A 20,706-nucleotide genomic window follows, 5' to 3' on the forward strand; every position below is an offset into this window, starting at 1 on the left:
TTGTATTCGCGAAAAAATTTTCACTCAAAAATCGACCTTAATTTCCACTTTGCTCACCCCCGAATGAACATTGAGTTTTTTTTTCGACTCGACCAGACGTGGATAAGTGCCTAAGAACGTATAGACACCCGAAATACCCGTAACGACGATTCCCGAGTTAATTACAACGAATTTTCTCGTGACGTCTGTATGTACGTATGTATGTATGTATGTATGTATGTGCATATGTGTGGATGTGCGTATGGTATGTCGCATAACTCAAAAACGGTAAGTCCTAGAAAGTTGAAATATGGTACGTAGACTCCTAGTGGGGTCTAGTTGTGCACCTTCCCTTTTGGTTGCATTCATGTGTTTCCAAAGGGGTCTTTTGCCCCTTTTTGGGGGAAATCATTGTCAATTTCGATGTAAACTCAAGTGGTCTTATGATTTGGCGGACACTTGGCGATATATCGCCATTTTGGTCGCCAAGTTTTGTCGCCAACTTGGCGACAAATTTTTTAGAACTTTTTTTTAAAAATCTGTTTCAATTTGGCCACTTTTGGTGATATTTAAAGAGTAAACTATTGAATCACATTAAAATTGCCAGTAATGGGGATATGACTTTAAATTGGAGTAAAAGGTAATTTTCTATCGCTGAAAGTTAAGGAGTTGGCTTTTAAGTTTAATTCGGTACTACGTATTTGAGTAAAACGCTTTAAGAACTATGAGTGAAAACTGCAGGAAATCATGTTGTTATTATAAAAAGTTATTACTTTGTTCTTTCCCATCTTGTAACCATCCATTTTCAACCGAATCAGAAGCAGTTGGCAATTCTGCTTGCTAAGCTCCACTTCTTCATCGAAGTCGAATGCTAAGTATTTGTACCTGAAATGAAATTGTTTAATTATTTTAAATATTTACGCATGTCTTGATTTATTTTAGTAATTTGCTTTCTACTTTGAAAAAATCACTGAACATTAGAAAAAAAGGAAGGGAGGGGGGAGGACCCAAGAACTGAGCCAATATTTAATGAATTTAAGAGCCATTGTCTGTAAGAATCAGGCAGTTTACGGCATTTGTGATTGTTGACATTTTTAATTTTTCTTATTTTCACATATGTTGTTCCTTATCATGAATGTAATGTTTGTGCATAATATGAGCTTTGTCTGCCTTACCGTTTTTGGGAAATTAAATTTTTAAATTTAGGGGCGTGGCACATTTTTGCGTGTTTTCCAAATTTGCAGATTTTAAAATTCTTGTTGCTTTAAGCGCCACTATAATGACATAGATTTTTAAATTTTATTCTATTATATGGTCTTCTTAGATACTATTACAGCTGTCAAATCGGTGTCACTAGGAGGGCGACGGCCACAAACTCCGTTTAAAAAACGACCGAAAATGAATTTTTTACTACATTTAATGCCAATTTTCTCAAAGCGCCTTCATGATGACACCAACGTTTTTACATAAATTCCTAGCTACACTTGCATACATCAAAAATATGTAATAAAATTGGTGTCACTATAAGGACGCCAGAAGATATTGGAATTTTTATGTGATAAATTTCACAAAAATGCAAATGTTTAAAATCTAACTACTACTCTCGCCCTCATAGCAGAGATCTGAAACTAATTAAGTTTGATAACTAACATGTTCGTCCAACATATGAAATAAAAAAATCGGTGTCACTCCTATTACTTTCGGAAATATAATCATTCGAAATTAGTATGTTATGGAGTTTTTTAAAAAAAGACTTTTCTAATTCGAATGGCTTTTTGCACTGTTTGTTTTAAACTTTAATATAAAATTACAGTAATGACACCTAAACTAATATGTTTCTAATGCTTTTTATAAAAAAAGCTTGATAAAAAGCATTAGAAACACAGTAAATCGATGTAGGTACAGATGGACGTATTGTGCAATGTGCATTATGGCTAAAAATAGTCGTACTAATATTCATATTTTTTCAACCATACTAATTTTTTATCTGTTATTTATATTAAAAATGCAACTATTTATAACATAATGTCTTAAATAGTGATGAACATAATGTATTTTATAGCGAGCATTCAGAATCTGAAACATAATTTGAGGATGACGTAGACTAAAACATAAAAAAATCAAATCACCCAGTTTCAGAAAGATGGTCATTTCTTATTGATATCTGGTAATTTTGTAGCACTAAAGCTTGGGAAAACATGGTATCCCGGATAAATAGAAGTTGACCATTTGCTAATCTGAATACAACTAGCCCCCTCATAGCAGAGATCTGAAACTAATTAAGTTTGATAACCAACACGTTTGTCTAACATTTGAACTAATAAAATTAGTGTAACTCCTACTACTTTTGGAAATATAATCATTCGAAGTTAGTACGTTGTGGCGCATTTTTTTTCATTTATTATTATTTTTTTAAATTTATTTTATTTGTTTAATTATGTGTTTTGTTAATTTAATCTTATCACACCCAGATAGTGTTTTGACCATATTTATTTTTAATTTATTACAAAGAAGCAACGTTTAACATAAACAATTTTGGGCAGTAAGAGCGTCTTTATCTTAAATAGAAAATGCTCGTTTTGACATAGGTACCAGGTGGATCTGTTGTGCATAATATGTTTAGATTATCATACCAATACTCGCCTTTTTTTCCTGTCAAATAAATTTATTTATTCCGAACCTTCTTGCCATGCATTGGACCTTTACTTGCAAATGGTCAACTTCTACTATTTCTCCGGGATACCATGTTTTCCCAAGCTTTAGTGCTACAAAATTACCAGATATCAATAAGAAATGACCGTCTTTCCGAAACTGGGTGATTTGATTTTTACTTTCTTCTATATCTAATATATAGAAGAAAGTATTGGATTCGTGCAAATTTTCGAATTTCGAATTTTGACGGATTCGAACGTTTTGAGGTGTGCTGAGTCCATTTCGACTATTTTTGGAAAATGTCTGTCTGTCTGTGTGTGTGTCTGTGTATGTGTGTGCGTATGTGTGTATGTGTGTCACGTCTGGGTGTGACCAGTTTTTTGTGGCCGCTCTACAGCAAAAACTACCCCATAAAATCGAACGAAATTTGGTACACATATGTGTCGCTATGTGAACTTGTGCCCATTGGTTTTTGGCGCGAATTCCTCCAAGGGGGGGGGGGGTGGAGCAAAGGGACGTTTTTTGAGTTACGCGTGCTTGCTATTCCTCAGGAAGTAACTGGCGGAATAAAACAAAATTTGGTCCATATGTTGCCATTAACAGGAACAGGTGCTGATTCAATTTTGGTGTCAATAACTCAAACGGGGGTTTAGCTATAGAACGTTTTTTGTCGTCAATTGTGACTGCTGTATCTCAAGAAATAATGAACGGAATGAAAGAAAAATTTATCGGCAAGTAGCCCTTAGTGGGTATAGGAGCTGATTTTATTTTGGTGTCAACAGCTAAAAAGGGGGGTAGCGCAATCACCCGTTCTTTTTTTCCATTGTGAGTGCCCTATCTCAAAAAGTAATGCTACGTTCTGGTTGAAATTTGGAATATATGTGAATCCATATGTAAACCGGCTTTGGTTCAATTTTGACGCCAATCGCTCCAAGAGGTGTTGATTTTTTTTTTTTTTTTTTTGTGAATAAAAATAGCTTTATAATTGCAACAATAAGAAAGATAAATCGTAATAGACTGTCGTCTGCGTATTTCTCGTGATTTTAATTGTATGGAAATGATCGGAAAAATTATCTCAATGATTTAAAATTTTTAATTGTTGCCATCCTGTGTTTGTTAACAAACAAATGTTTGTAATTAATTCAAGAAAGGCTTTTAAAATAACTTTCAATTTTCGCTCTTTGCTTTGCTTTTGCAATAATTCAGACATTGTTCAAGTTTTTGCATGTGTAATTTTGTTTTTGTTGGGAATATTGCTTCCTCATCAAGCATGGGGAGGGATCAGAAAAAGAAAAGAAAAATATAGAAGAAAGTTTCGTGATGGCCACAACATACTAGTTTATGTTTCCTTTGTTTTAGTCTACGTCATCCTCAAATTATGTTTCAGATTCTGAATGCTCGCTATATAATACATTATGTTCATCACTATTTAAGACATTATGTTATAAATAGTTGCATTTTTAATATAAATAACAGATAAAAAATGAGTATGGTTGAAAAAATATGAATATTAGTACGAATATTTTAGCCATAATGCACATTGCACAATACGTCCATCTGTACCTACATCGATTTACTGTGTTTCTAAAGCTTTTTATCAAGTTTTTTTTATAAAAAGCATTAGAAACATATTATTTTAGGTGTCATTACTGTAATTTTATATTAAAGTTTAAAACAAACAGTGCAAAAAGCCATTCGAATTAGAAAAGTCTTTTTTAAAATAAATCCATAACATACTAATTTCGAATGATTATATTTTCGAAAGTAATAGGAGTGACACCGATTTTTTTATTTCATATGTTAGACGAACATGTTGGTTATCAAACTTAATTAGTTTCAGATATCTGCTATGAGGGCGAGAGTAGTAGTTAGATTTTAAACATTTGCTTTTTTGTGAAATTTATCACATAAAAATTCCAATATCTTCTAGCGTTCTTATAGTGACACCAATTTTATTACATATTTTTGATGTATGCAAGTGTAGCTAGGAATTTATGTAAAAACGTTGGTGTCATCATGAAGGCGCTTTGAGAAAATTGGCATTAAATGTAGTAAAAAAATTCATTTTAGGTCATTTTTAAACGGAGTTTGTGGCCGTCGCCCTCCTAGTGACACCGATTTGACAGCTGTAATAGTATCTAAGAAGACCATATAATAGTATAGAATTTAAAAATCTATGTCATTATAGCGGCGCTTAAAGCAACAAGAACTTTAAAATCTGCAAATTTGGAAAACACGCAAAAATGTGCCACGCCCCCTAAATTTAAAAATTTAATTCCCCAAAAACGGTAAGGCAGACAAAGTTCATATTTTGCACAAACATTACATTCATGATAAGGAACAACATATGTGAAAATAAGAAAAATTAAAAATGTCAACAATCACAACCTGCCTGATCCTTACAGACAATGGCTCTTAATGAAGATGATTTTTTTTGTAAAAATTAAAGAGTTATTAAATGTTGATTTTATCTAAAGTAATTTGTTAACTTTTTCAAACGTGATGATTTGTCATCACTTCCCGTTTACACATTCTTTTATTTATCCGACATTAAACTAATTACTAGATCCCGTAATGTCTAGTGTCAAAATCGCCTTAAAAAAGGAATATATTTGAGCCTACCAATAAAAAGATGTTTAAGAGCTAAAAGTAGCTTTTTTTTAAATACATTTTTGTCAAGTCTGTTACAACTCTTTACAATTGAAGTTCATGCAAATATGAATAGAAAATTAAAAATAATAAAAATAAAGAAAAAATACCCCCCTCCCCCGATTGAGATCCCTAATTTTGACAATTGACCCATAACTGGTGTTGTCATAACGGAATGAACTTACGTGTGGCATTCAATAGATTTGTAAAATGGAAAAGCTAAAGTGCATGATGCTGCCCTACCTTTCTCCAAGAAAAGTCAATATAAGTTTAAAATATGTTATTATAGAGATAGAACTAATGCATGCAGAATAAAGCGAAAAATACCATTCTTATTTCTTTACTAATAATAAAGCTGAAAGTCCCTCCGTCTGTCAGGATCTCGGTGACGCGCATAACGCCTAGACCGTTCGGCCGATTTTCATGAAATTTGGCACAAAGTTAGTTTGTAGCATGGGGGTGTGCACCTCGAAGCGTTTTTTCGAAAATTCAATGTGGTTCTTTTTCTATTCCAATTTTAAGAACAAAATTCTCATAAGATGGACGAGTAAATTACGAAATTATCGTTACGTGAACCGTAACATGGGCACAAGCCAATTGGCGAGAAAATTCGCCATACATTATTTGTAAATATACAGGCGAACCAAAAGACCTTTTATTTTTCTATTAGGGGCAAAGCCGTGCGGGTACCACCAGTGAACAATAAATTAAAAAATAGTAATAATGGGTGATAAATAAAATAGTGAAAAATATTTTACGTGTAGTTAATACTAGAAAAAAAAAAAATATTTTTAATGAAAATATTTTTCTTGTAAAAATGATTTTGTGGCTCTTTTAGTTTAATAGTAAAACTTAAAAGATTAAAGATAAAAGAACCAATGAACAAAATTCTCAAAATCACTATCTTTAAAATAGACAGAAAAAAATCTTACTGCTTTAAACAATGTGAAGAAATAACGAAAAATTGAACATAAGTTTCAAAAGGAACATTGATAATATTTCAAATGACTCATCAAGAATTTTGGAGAAACTTGATTTATCTTCGGTTTTTGAATTTCTGAATTAATGGATTCAAAACGGCATTTTTTCCTGGAATATTTACCTGTTGAGAAATTCGGAGAAAGATAGTCTACGAGCAAATCCTTGCTGACGTATAAGAATCGTCTCTAGCAAGTTAAAAGCACGAACTTGTTTAACGATGCACTGGGGTTCGAACCTGATGTCCTCTCTGGAACTCAGCGTTGGCAACATGCACACCACAACATGGGGGAAATCTTCTGTCATGACTTCCAGAAGTTTTGGAAGTGTAATCAGAACTTCTCCAGGCAAAGGTTTTCTTTCTTCGTCCAACTGAAATTTTGTAATATAAATTAAGCTTTAGTAAATGTTGTGTATAGTATTGTTTTGATTTCATGACTTTAAAAATCCTAGTAAAATTATAAATAAAGTGCACTCTAAGCAATACAGCCTGCCCCCGTTTAGCTTGCGAGACCTCTATTTTCGTAACCTAGATGCACACTTCTAAAAAGTGTCCCAAAATTAACGCAAGATTTGAATTTGCCACCATTTTTTCCATAAATTGTTGGCAGCCATGAAAAAAGAACAATTTGACAGTTGAGAGTTTAGGGTTAGTAAAAATGGGGTGTTATTGTACCATACAGCTAGAGAGAGTGAAACATTTCAATGACTGCATAAGGCATTTCCTGGTCGCGTACTCTCTCATTTCGGTGATCAGAATTGGCACCCTAGATCGTGTGATTTAACATTTTTAAATTTCTTCTTATGGGGTTATTTGAATTCAAAGGTCTATGTCAACAAGCCCACAACCACCCGTGCATTACCGTGTTGCGATACCGAGCGCCAATAACAGTAACTGCTTGACCAGCCTCAACTTTCATTATTTTTGAAACAATTGTTCAATAATGATAGCGCGTTATTGTATCGTATAACGCTCAATTTTTTTAAACCCTAACCTCTCAGCTATCAATTGTTTTTTTTTTCAGAGATGCTAACACTATTTTGCACAAATGGCAACAAAATCAAATCTTGCGTTAATTTTGGGACACCCTTTAATAGCAAAAATGGTCAAAATGAAATGCAGAGTTAGGATACGAAAAGTTTGAAGCGGGAAAAAAAGTGAAAAAATACAAAATCTAGCTTTCTACCTGGCCTCCAAGTGCCTTACATTGCATTTAGGGAAATAATATCCATTGCAAAATAATACCAACACACAAAAATTTGAAACATTTGCGACCGGAATTCAAGAAGATAATCGAGTTCAAAATTAGTAGGGATCGTGCAGAAGATGAGATTGGAACCTATTGCCTTTTCAAAACTACTGTCGGGTTTAAGAAAACAAAATTATTTATATATTTCTTTGTTACTGAAACGTAAATGCAAAAATTTAGGTTTGCTACGTAAAAACACACGGAAAAAGTTCATGCAATTCGAAAAACCACTTTCTGTGCACATAGAGATGAAAACAGTCGGAAAAAAACGTTTTTTCCGTTTTTTTTTCTAATTAAACTTACCTTTATGTGTATTTCGGTCAAGCAGAAACAGAAGATGTGTGGATTGCATATTTTTTGATGCTTAACCCTTTATATGTTCCCAGGAACACAGAGCTATTAAACCCTATTTTTATTCACAAAAAAATCAATTTTTCCATTTTTTCCGGAAAAAACCGGTAAAAAACCAGTTTTTTTCCACCACTTCAAAATTTTTGGAAATTTTACATCTCTACGTGCACACATATAATTTAAACGATTGTTAGTCGCTCTATTTCCCCTCAAAAGGTGCAATTGACCGCGAGTGTAAAGTGGTGTAAGTCATAAACCGCAGCGTTTCATATCTCGGGGAAAATTTGTCGTACAAATGTCGAACGTTTTGTGTTGAAATTCTTTTTCAATGAAAATTAATTCCCTAAATATAAGTTAAGGGACCTAGGGTTCGAATAAAAAGTTAGATTTCGTAGCTTTTCACTGAATTATTTTACGCTTCAAATTTTCATATCCTTACTCTGCATCTTATTTTGATCCCTTTTCCGATCTGAGGTATGCATCTAGGACTAACAATTGAGAAAACAGAAGTCAAGCAGTTTAAACGGGGACACGCTGTACAATGTTGAAGTCTTCTATGTTCTTCAAATAGTTATTGCGTAGTATAACGCGTGTTTTATGGCTTTGTTGTATAAGTAAGGTGTCATTTTTCAAGAATTCCCCCCCCTCTCGGCAAAAAACAAACAAACAATTCCCGATTAGTATGTTTTTAAGAAAAACTCACTTTAAAAACCGGATTTATTCATTCGGTTAAAATTGCTAAGTTCCTCTTGCAGAAGGGCAGCCGGAGAGATTACAGAGTTAGGATTTCAACTAAATGGTCCAAAATATGAGTCACTGTTCGGGCGGTCTGCCTTTGTAGCTTTTTAAAGAAAGCATTCTGAGAACAACACCTAAGGCGTCAGAATCACTTTTTAAAATCAAACACTATGTGAATAATCCCTGAGACATGAAACAAAGTATAAAGTTAGTGCAAAAAGAAACTTTTCATTAATTCGTCTTTAACCCCTTCAGTTGGAATTATGAAATATTTGACCGAAAATGTTGATATTTGGTACACAGTGTACTATGGTAAAGGGTATCTTATAGACAAAATTTTGAGTTTGTAGGAGAAAAATTAAAAGCGTTATGTCACGTTCAATATTCCAAACTTATATTTTTGAAATTAATATTTCATATACAAAAACGATAAAATACCAAACAAACTTCATTATAAAATATTCTACAAACAATTATAAAACATAATATAAGCGTTGGAAACGATTAGTTAAAGATTATATATTTTTAAAAAAATCAGGAAAAACCTCGCTTTTCAGATGAAAATCCATGGTTGGAAAAATGAGCCACTCTCTATCTATCAATCCTTATATGTCAGTGTTGTCAATTCCAAAACGAAAAATTATTTCACAGATTATAATAAGCAGAATGTAAAGAGTCAACTACAAAAAAAATCAACTAATTAAATCAATTATTAAATGATTAGCAGCTGTTTAAAGTGGTTGTCCGGTATACCGGACACCAGGTCTGAAGGGGTTAGAAAGTCAAAGTTAAAAATAAACTTCTTCGTACAGATTTTCTTCATTTTTATTATTCTGATCAATGAAAGATTACGCATTTTTAGTCATCGTCTCAATCAGTTTTTGAGTTGTTTAGAACGGAAGTTTTCTACCTGCCGAATATGTTAATTTTTACATATGGCAGTGCCCATAGCTTTTACATGACATTTTTGTAGCAGGGCTATAAATTTCGAGGGCGAATGCTTCTCACGGCCTAGCTAGTATATTCTTAAGAAGATACTAGCTTCTTTATACTAGCTATGCTTGCTGTCTACCGTGTTTCCAGATTATGGTAGTTCAAAAGCGAATTAAATAATTCCGCTCTACGCTTGCTATCAACCATATCGTTGCCACTACATGTGAGTAAAGAAGCGAATTAAATATTGCTCTCTGCGCTAATGGCAACAGTAAATGGCATTTCATCACCTGTGATGTCATGCGCAGAAGCGTAAAAAATGAAATTGAATCTCCGCGCTGATTAAAATAATTGTTAAAAAATACTGAACTTTGTCAAATTATTTTAAAAATGGTCAAATTCCATGTTTTTAAGTATGCTCTTTCGGAAAAGAATACTTTTAAAATTTCGAAAACGAGGCCCATTGCTATATTATAGCAACTGGACCGCGATCTGGAACGCTATTATAGTATAGTAGCGTTCCAGAATACTTTTGAGAAGTAGATTTAAATCAGAATTCTGTTAAATAGCTGTCTGCTGTTCGTATTTCCAATTCGTTTCGTTTGCGTAGGTGCAATACTTTTACCTTCAAATTAATAATTCATTTCAATTTGAGAAAAAACCTTTTTAATCAAAAAAATTCATAAATTCCAAGTTGATTTGCTTTTACATTTTGCTTAATGTAATATAGTTTAGGTGTAAAATCAATAATGTTCTTTTAGGAATATTAAATTTGCTTTATAAATAAATTATTCAAGAAATATATTTTGTGTACAAATTCTAAACACATGCTCTTTATTTGACAAATGACTGGTTATGTCGTAATTCGTAGCTAGAAAGCTCAAGTATTTGTAAGACATAATTTTTTCAGCTACGTATTTAATAATAGGAACTCTTACTTTGTTGGCAATCGCAGCTGTTAAACTGTCGTGGGTAGTTTTGAATGCTTGTATGAACTCAGATTCATTTATCATGTAAACATTTTCTGCTGTTAAGTCTTGAATGTTGTATAAAACCTGAAAAATATAGCTGAAATGTGTATCTGATCATCAAAAGAGTTTTTAAATAGAAGAATATAACATTTAAAAAAATGCAATCGGTGTAAGATTTGTTTTTAAAATGAAGTAAAGTTAGGGGCTGTTTGGAAAAGATGTCACAAATGTTTTCATCATTTTTGACGCCTCTCACCTTTGTCACAAAGTGCAGGGGCGGATAGAGTATTTCATTTTAGGAGGGGGGGGGGGGTCATGCTCAGGAACGTATTCTTACGTACAAAAATGTTCTTCTACGTACAACCCCCCCCCCCGTAAAACTTCTTCTAATATACAAAAAAAAATCATTGAAATCATAAAAGCTTTTCAAATATGCTTACAAAAATCATCGTAATTATCGATAAAAATTATTTAAAAAGTTTTTTTTTTTCTGAAATACTTTTTCAATTTTAAAATGTAAGCCGAAAATTTTCGGAAACGACAGCTCAAAATTTTCGGTAATTTTGGATCACATAACCCCTGTTTGATTCAATATTTGCATGATACTCGACACATATATACATCCATCTTATATGCAGTAAAATAACATCACTTTAAATAATAGTAAAACATCATTAAAAATAATCTCATTTTTAAGTAACAGGGTTTGTTAGCGGTAATTGTACATACTTACTGGTTCAAAAATGTGATTTATAGTAAGTTTTTCATTTTCTACTTGTACGTACTCGCTGGATAAAGATGTAATGTTTTCTGTAAGAAAAATAATAAAAAAATGTTATTTTATGCTTATTTTAAATAGCAATAATAGTAAGGAAAACATGGAGGAAAAAAATATTTGAAACTTTACAATGTGAAACAGAAAAAAATTACAGAGACACTTTTATTAATTATAGTATACTTAAAAATATTGAGAATTAGAAAATAATCTGCAATTCTCGTTAAAATGTATCTTTCTTTCATGTTTTTAATCTTTAGTCTATTGCATTAGGCTTTATTTTTCATTTGACCCATCTACATGAAAAATATGATTAATTATTAAGGGAAACAGTTATTAACAATACAATATAGCTAATAAAATAATATTATTGCACACTTTATTGTGATAGTTAACTAAGAAGACTGAGGATTAAAAATATGATAGTTAAAATGTTTTTACTTCGAATTAAATCTATTTCTAAAGAACACAATCGTTTATCTTTATCTTACAAACATTGCGGATATTCATTCATATTCGCAAATACCATTAACGTGAACGTTTTAATCTAAAGTTTTTCTAAAAATATCCTTTAAACAAATAAGTAAAACTTTAAAAATGCCATTGACAAAAGAAGGGGAAAAAAAAAAAAAACCCTCACCATTGACGGTACATAAAACATAGTATGTATAACGTACGTGTTAAAATGACATTAATGGTAAACCTATACTTTTAGATTTTATTGGAACAGACAGTGATGATTAGTTCAAGGAGAAACTTTGTTTCTTTCGAAGGTATAGGAAAGAGCATATATTTCATTAAGTTAGAACATAATTTTAAAAGTAAACCGAAGAGTCGTTGTAAGTTACGCGTAAGTTAGTTTTTCCATTTTACACCAATTGATTAAAGGGGATATTTTTTTAATTTTAAACATGCAGTAGAACTATTTGAAGAAAGACATTCATTTGTTTCATTGCCGAATGAACTGCCCTTGTCATCAATATCGCTTATATCTTAAAGCCAGGTTTTTTTATTTTCAGTAAGTCTTTCTGCCACGTCGTGCAATCGAGAAGCAGCGAGAGAAGTTGTTTTCCTTGCATATACACTATGCTGGTCAAGAAACGTGTTCTACAGAATTTCAGGTTAACTTCGTTGAATAAACCAGGCCTGCGGAGTCGGGAGGAAAATGACGGACTCCGGCTCCGACTAACACGCCGGGAATTCTAGAACCCTCGACTCCGACTCAGGCCCCGACTCCTTTACCCCAAAATCGGTCCGACTCTGATTCCGCCAGCCTTGGCATAGTTGCGAACTTGAAGGGAAAATGACCGACTCCGACTAATTTTAAACCTCCGACTCCGACTGCTTTACCTCAAAATCAGCCCGACTCTGATTCTGAATCAGACTCCGCAGTCATGGAATAAACACGAAAAGGACTTGGCGACAAAGTTGGAGCAAAATCCTTAATTTCTCCAGAAAATATAGGAAAGTTCATTAAAATATAAAATAACCCGCAAGCTGAAAAGGGCTAAATACAGGATAATCAGGAAATAAGTCGCCAAATTTTGAAAGGGTTGGAGGGAATGATAACAAGTAAGAACAATAGAGCAACATATTGTTGCAAATTTTTGGCGTGATGTCGTGCTACGTGCCTACGAACTCAAAAGCTTACGAATGTGGAGCAGCTCACATATGGAGATAAATTATGTACTAATGCAAGTCACAGACTAATGTAAGTCACATTATCACTACTTTACAGGACAGTGTAAAAACGTTCATCTGGTGCATATGAAGATTAAGACTCGCGCTCCTATGACGCTGGTAAAATATTATAAAGGTATTATTTTCATAGAATTGCGTTGTTATGTCTCAATGCGTCATAAGACTACACATACATTGCAGAAAATAATGAAAATTGCCATTCTTGGACTTAGCTAAACTGGCCCTGACCGCTGAAGTACATAATTTTTACACAAACTATCTATAACAAACGATGATAAAATATCACGCAAACACGATTTTATCGTACATTTTACGTTTTACGGAAGGTTTAAAGCATTTCTTGAAATTTATGGCTCACTGCTGCCATTCATGCGGCTCAGAAACAGTGCAGGGTATGATGAAAGCTTGTCAGAACGTCTCGCCAGTGCGACGATCGGTGCATTGTCATTGAGGTGGTCGCTGTGTTCTCATTACGGGAGGCGTTGGTGGCCTGTTCGTTAGGGCGTCGTACTTGTAACCGAAGGGTCCCAAGTTCGATCCCAGCCGAATCGAAGACCCTCCATGTTCGTTAAGAGTGACTGGGGCACATTAAATATGTCGTGGTCACAAAGTCCTCCAATTTAATCAATACCTCTGGGAGTTCTGGACCAGGGATTGCTCGGTTTCTCGTCAGGATCAAAAAGTCAGAGCTGTTCTCACTAATTGAGAAGGAATACTAATGGAGGGAGCCATAGCAAATGTCTCAGTGAAATAAGCTTGGGACCCAATGTTTCCCAGGTCAGGTGACTTGTTTGGCTGGGAAGTTGTCGCGTTTTGGCACGCAATCGCTCTTTTGGCATTAAATATTTTTCAGACGGCGCTTATTATGAAGTCGGGGCGACAAATCAGAGCAACTCTGGCTCCAACTTCTTTACTGCATAATAAAAAATAAAAAATAAATAAATAACGGATACAAATACAGGCCTATCATTCAAACTCTCTCTCCCTACTTCTTTCTGGATTTTAAAATATAATGTAACTGCATTTTTCATGTATTTTGATATTTATTCCCAGAAATGACAAGCATGTACTAATAATTTAAAGTGTTCTGTTATTGACTGAAAATTTATGGATTCATATGTATTGTAATTAATGTTTTGAAATGATTTCATACGCAGGCATACTAGTATTTAAATTGAAGCATAAAAATAGCAAATCTTTATTCTTGCGCATCTGCTGTTCACAGGAGCTTGGCGAGAAGATACTCGGCAACAAAGCAAATGTACACAAAATGCTTAAGAGCCGTTAAAATAATTACTAGTTAAGTAAAAAGTGTTTTTATGGTTCAAATGTTATTTGCACTCAAGATATACAATGATTTATAACTTTTATACGTAATATAAATACAAAAATTTAAAAATTATAGACAACTGTGGAATATGTACTCGTTGAATGCATATAAATCTTATTTTTTCTTTATTTAGAAGTAAAAAACATTCGTACATGCTTGAGAAAAGTTACTGGACCTCCTGGTGTGGCTTTTTCCTCACAGTTTACAATGCTAGAATACTGCACTATTACTATAAATGTAATTTTTCCCTTCTACAGTTAAAGGTTGTTATCATGCATGACTTCAGTTAATGAAAACTTCTTCAGCGGTTACGGTCAACTCGAAATTGCTCCCCAGGTCACATGGTACTGTTGCCGTATCGGGATAGTAGGGTTGCACTCTCTCTATCTATTCCTTCTCAATGTTCTCAGGGCCCCATCCAACTTGTTAAACCACAAATAGTGGTAGGTACGGGAGACACTGGAGTTAGATGTTCGCATAGCGATGCATGACATACAGCTACGGGCAGGAAAGTTTAAACCTTTCTTAAGGGCTTAAACTATGTGAAAAATACTGTTTGCGCAATAATATGTATCATAATTTTTTATCTGTTTCGCATGCGTCAGTCCCTGACGTTGTGTGAATATAAAGTGCGTTTTGTTTACAGTTCAATATACCTAATATCCTATAGTTATTGCATTTACGTGCTATTTAACCCCTTCAGACCTGGTGTCCGGTATACCGGACATACACTTTGAGCAGCTTCTAATCATTTGATAATTGATTTAATTAGTTGATTTGTTTTTGTAGCTGACTCTTTAAATTCTGCTTATTATGATCTGTAAAATAATTTTACGTTTTGGGATTGACAACGCGACATATAAGGATTGAGAGATAGAGAGTTGCTCATTTTTCCAACCATGGATTTTCATCTGAAAAGCGAGGTTTTTTACCTTATTTTTTAAAAAATATATATTTTTTAATTCATCGTTTGAAACGCTTATATTATGTTTTATAATTGTTTGAAGAACATTTTATAATGAAGTTTGTTCGGTATTTTATCGTTTTTGTATATGAAATATTGATTTCAAAAATATAAGTCTGGAACATTGGACGCGCCATAACTCTTTTAATTTTTCTCCTACAAACTCAAAATTTTGTCTATAAGATAACCTTTACCATAGTACACTGTGTACCAAATATCAACATTTTTGGTCAAATACTTCATAATTCCGACTGATGGGGTTAAAACAAAAGACAACACCTGACTTCCACAAGCAAATGAATTAAAACTATTTCCCATGTTTGACCTTGAGTTGATTGACATAACATTCCTGAGTTTCAAATTTTTACTCTCGTCTTGAGTTTATAAATAAATATCAAGCGTTTTGGCCTGTTTTGCACTTAGAAAAACATACTTATCCAATCGAAAGTTCCTTTCAGACCTGAGTTCTCCAGCGATGATAACAGCTTTCTTTCGCTCTCAACCAGATCTGATAAGAATTTCTTTTGTTGCATGTACCCCTCATATTTGAAAGGTATCTCGACTTCTTCTTCCTTGTATTCGTCCTGTAAATTTGAAAATAAACGTGTGTCAGTTATAGTTAAATACTTTATATATTAGTCTAAAGTAGTAAAAAAAATTCGTCTCATTTACGCTTCATTGATCAATTTTTCTCGGGTAAAATAATAAGTTGTTACTACACACCTTACGTTGTCGTTGTGTAAATTTTTAATTCTTTCGTTTTTGATTAGCTTTCATGGCAAAAAAGTACATGTATTAGCCACCTGCACATGAGTAACTGTACCCTCTTTAAGGGGTTACAGTACCTCAAAAATGATGAAACGATCAAAATATTTTTTATTGCTTATTTCAAAACTAAAAACTATTCTGAACACAGGGGAAAAGCTTCATGACTTTAGTTCAAATATTTAAAAAGTTATGAGTGGTTTTAAGTCATGCTCGCTATGTGTTCTTATGCAAAAGATAAGCTTGAAATTGCTTTTTCTCGATGATGGTTTTTCTGTGTTTTCATGTCATTAGAATCCCTAAGGATTTTTTTTCCATTGAAGATACAGCTTTAAAGTAATAATTTTTGCAATTAGGATAACATGTTTGTCAAAACTGTGCATTGGATAAGCATTTTATAAATTACTCAAATGATTAGAGATTGTTAAACCTTTAAAAAAACAAATTAAGAAAAAACTTTGATTTTTTACATAATTAATCACAGAAAATTTTCTAATAAACTCATAAGCAAATGAATGCGCAATTTTTTAGAGATGATTATAGTGATCGTTTAGCAAAAAACTTTTTTTAAATTAGTGCAAAAATAAAAAAGCCTTAGCAATTTTAAAAAATTGAAATTTTCCTCAATTTTTGGAATTTTTAAAAAAAGTAGGCAATATTTTGAAATAAATTATTGATTACAAAATAAGCATGCATGTTATGGTTTCAAAGAATTATAAAACTTACTGAAACTAAAAAAAAAATGTTTGAAAGGTACTATGACCCCTTAAAATATAGGAAAAAAGGATAAAACCATTTAAAAAACTGAAATGACAGCCTATTGTGGCTCATGTGTTGTTTAATATATTGATTCAATAGTTTACATAAAAAATAAACTTTTAACTTGGCATCTATATTTGCTAATAGCACATACACACCAACACTCTCACTCGAACGCACACACACATACACATTTTCGCGCACGCGCATTCACGCATACGCACTCTCTCTCTCTTGCACACACACACACGCACACGCACATACACATTTTCGCGCACGCGCATTCACGCATACGCACTCTCTCTCTCTTGCACACACACACACACACACACGCACTTATATATATAAACAGCGTGTCCCAGTTTAACTTGCAAAGAAAGAAAAAACAATTCGAGCACTTGAAAATTGATAAAGTGTGACCACGAAGTGTTGATCCTTGGCTCCGCCTTATTTTAAAATTGTCCATTTTTCATAAAGGGGTGATACGGAGAGTAAAGTTGAAATGGAATTTTCAAGTGCGGTCATCGGTTTTAGAGCTTGAATACGTCGTCTTGGAATTTCAATTTCGTGCTGTCAAGGCAGATGTCTCATTGAACAGGTATCATTTTGACTCATTGAACACATCCTACGTAAGTGGGTGGGTCCTTATTTTACTCCTTTCAGCAGTCATTGGTCAGAGATAACAACGCCCCTATAATTTGTTTCAATTGAAAATGGCGAAAGAAGGGTTACAATAAAGAATGCAAAGCTTGTCATTCTTACTTTTTCGCCAACTCAATGCAGTTAAACCTATGAGATCTAAATAATCACATAACGTAAATATATTAGGAGTACTTTTTTCTCCATCTCGCCAAAATGTTGCTCAACTCCAAAATATGGCACGCGTCCTTTCTTCATTCTCTACCTATTTTAAGGAATAGACTCGGTTTCTCAAATGATTGCTAGGGGTCATTTGTTCTCGGTGAACATTGGTTGGACTAGATTAGTACGACCAATGTTAACCGAGATATGAAACGACGAGTTTTCTGATTTATACTTTACCCTCTAATTTTTAGGGGCTATATGGCGGCTTAATAGACAATTTATTCAATTAGAAACTTCTGTAGAGTGTTTTGATGTATCAAAAGTGAAACATTTCCCTTTATTTTGAATAAGGGGAGGGGGCGGGGTTAATAAGAAAGGGATATTTACACTGCTTATTTTTTTGCTTCAATTGTTAGTATAGTCCGTGCTCTTCTGGTAGAGCGATGTATTCCTACCTCATTTTCGGAACGGTCTCTTAGAAATTTGAACTTGAATATTCTTGAATTTTGTTATAATTGTTTAAAACTTTATAAGGTACTAGCAAAAATACCCAGCGTTGCCTGGGTTAGCAATAATTATCAGAAACAATCGTTACTTGCATTTGTTTTCTGTTTTAAGGGAAAGAACTTAAAACACACACCCTTTTGACGTGACTTAAAATCTAGCTTCTTCCTTACTCATAAAACTAAAGTAGCAGTAAGTAAAAAGAGCAAAATAGTATTCATTTAAAAACGAAAACACAAAATTTAAGCGTATACAAATTTGAAGAATTTCCGAAATATGAAATTAAACTTCACATGTTTAAAAAGATTTATCAGTTAATACTTATTTTTTTTATTGAGTGTTACCTTCTCTGTATGTCTGTTGAAGAACGAACTGGTTAAAAAAATGTAGCCGCGCGCCCGTGATCCCCTTAAACTTGCTTTAGTTATTTTGGAAAATATTAATTATTGTGGGTTCTAGGTGCGATTTAAAATATTACCGAATTTGCGGGAATCGTTTTGGGATACCTTGAATAACGCTCCCCCTCCTTACTTTGTAAAACGGTATGTTACTAATTTTTGTTAAAGAGATTAGTGTCGCCATATGCTAAGATACTTTTGGTCACTATAAAATGGCGCTAAACAATTTCATCCGTAATGTTTCCAAAATAAGTAGTAAAATTTGGCGATGGTTTGAATTTGTGCACAAAGTCACATTAATGGAAGTTTTTGTGCTGTTTATGGTTTTGCCTAATTTAGTTGATGGATTATTTTACAGTAAAAAAAAGGTTTTAAAGATTCTTTGATTGACGATATTTTGTTTACATGGTGAAAGCTGACAAACATTATTACGTAGTCTTTGACTTCAAAAACCGTGACAGTTGAAAAAACTGCCAAATGCATCCGCTACTAAAATCTTTCAGCATAAATTTTGGCGAGGTTTCTGCTGTTAGATTGGATAGTGATTAAAAAATTCAATCAGCACAAATAATAAAAAAAAACCCCATAAATTACACTAAAGTTACGTTTAAATGGAAAATAATCAACCAAATCTGTAGTTATTATTAGCCAATCTTGGGGGAAAAACGTTAATTTAAGATTTGACTTGAGAAAAGCCTCAAACAGTCAGACGAAACACAAAAACATTCAACAATTCTAACTATGAACTGGGAGTTGAGATGATACACTAAATAATGAATTGGGTTGAGGAAAGCCTTGGAACATGGAACAAAAAAAGCCCATAACTCGTTTTTCATACAACTTAGAACTTTCTAACAGATGCCATCTTCAGCAGAAAAATAAGCGCTTTCGATGGACACATAATTTTAATATGTGCACGTATTTTTTAACCGTCATGATGGGGCCTTTATGCGAAAATTTTGACAAATTAGAATAAAAAAGGAACTATCAATCGGATTTTTATCGAACTGGTCTACAAACCTCCCCAGTACCAAAAAGAACAAACGGTGAAAGTTTCAGCCAAATCTGCCGGGTAGTTTCTGAGATCTTAGGGAACAAATTTACCAAAGTCCATTTTTATATATATATATAGATAGAATAGATTATTGTCTTTTTATGCTTCTCATTTTCCTAAATGTAGATTTTAGAATCTGTTGGTCATACAGAAATTTAGACGTTGCATCTTTCCATTAAATATGTTTCCCATCTTCAAGCTTTCAATATCTTATTTCTGCCTCTCACTCCGATCATTTTTAAAATTGGAAGTAGTAATGTATCTAAGCTTGCGCTCGACCGGGGAGTAACCAGTTGCTAACCGCAGCGTTCTTGAGAGCTACCGGTTAACTGGTTGCTTTCGATGTCGTTTTATGAGCCTCACCGGTTGATCTACCGGTCGACCGCAACTCTAGCTGGTTGATTGGTTTATGGAACCAAGTGACATTTTTGACCAATTATATGTATTTTCACCTGCGTGTTATTCGTCTGCGTCATGTCAGCGCAAGTAACCGGTGATCAACCGAAAGCGTTCGATGAAGCATTGGTTCGTGAACAACCGGTTAGTAACCGATGACGTCATTGCTGTCACGTGATTAACCAACCGGTCACGCTCGTCGAACGTAAGCTAAGACGAACGATTTGCGGAAATAGAAGTTTTGTCTGTGAAACGGGGACGCACTGTATAAACAGATGCACATATGTGTGATTATGCACATCGTCTCTTTAATTACTGAGTTTGCAAAGTTGACTAAGTTGTGGATCACGTTGAAGATTTAAAACATAAGCTGCAAATTTTACAAAATTAAATGTCTTACCAGTTCTTTGAAAAACATGAGCTGTTGAATGTAATTTTGAAGAAAATCTTCAATGACGTTGGAACAAAGTCGAAAGAGTTGGTTGTTTTCGTTTTGTCCAAAACCTGGCGTATCAATCACAGAAATGGAGTAACAGTCACCCCTAAAAGGTCAAATATTATCTGAATACACATAATAGTACACAGTTGCATGTCTCAACAACATTCGATGGCAGTCAGATATTAGTACACAGTTGCATGTACAGTCGGACCTCCATAGATGGAAGTAGCAAATTGCCGGAAAAAAATTCGATATATAGAAATTTCTATATATGGAAAAGATCTTATTTTATCATAAAAGAATCCTAAAACATTAA

At 33.4% G+C, this 20,706-nt stretch overlaps 1 protein-coding gene across 1 annotated transcript in view; it reads right to left on the reverse strand.

Annotated features, from left to right (window-relative positions):
- LOC129222445 (neither inactivation nor afterpotential protein C-like) overlaps window positions 1–20,706 on the reverse strand; it is a 185,312-nt gene that overhangs the window by 5,826 nt on the left and 158,780 nt on the right. Inside the window, exons 15-20 of the mRNA XM_054856958.1 lie at window positions 20,352–20,493; window positions 15,732–15,855; window positions 11,235–11,311; window positions 10,469–10,585; window positions 6,383–6,630; window positions 753–864 (exon numbers count right to left, since the gene is read on the reverse strand). Of these exons, the coding sequence (XP_054712933.1) occupies window positions 753–864; window positions 6,383–6,630; window positions 10,469–10,585; window positions 11,235–11,311; window positions 15,732–15,855; window positions 20,352–20,493 (820 nt within the window). The remainder of the gene's footprint in view (window positions 1–752; window positions 865–6,382; window positions 6,631–10,468; window positions 10,586–11,234; window positions 11,312–15,731; window positions 15,856–20,351; window positions 20,494–20,706) is intronic.

The sequence above is a fragment of the Uloborus diversus genome, chromosome 5 (assembly GCF_026930045.1).
Source record: "Uloborus diversus isolate 005 chromosome 5, Udiv.v.3.1, whole genome shotgun sequence".
Lineage (NCBI taxonomy): Eukaryota > Metazoa > Arthropoda > Arachnida > Araneae > Uloboridae > Uloborus > Uloborus diversus.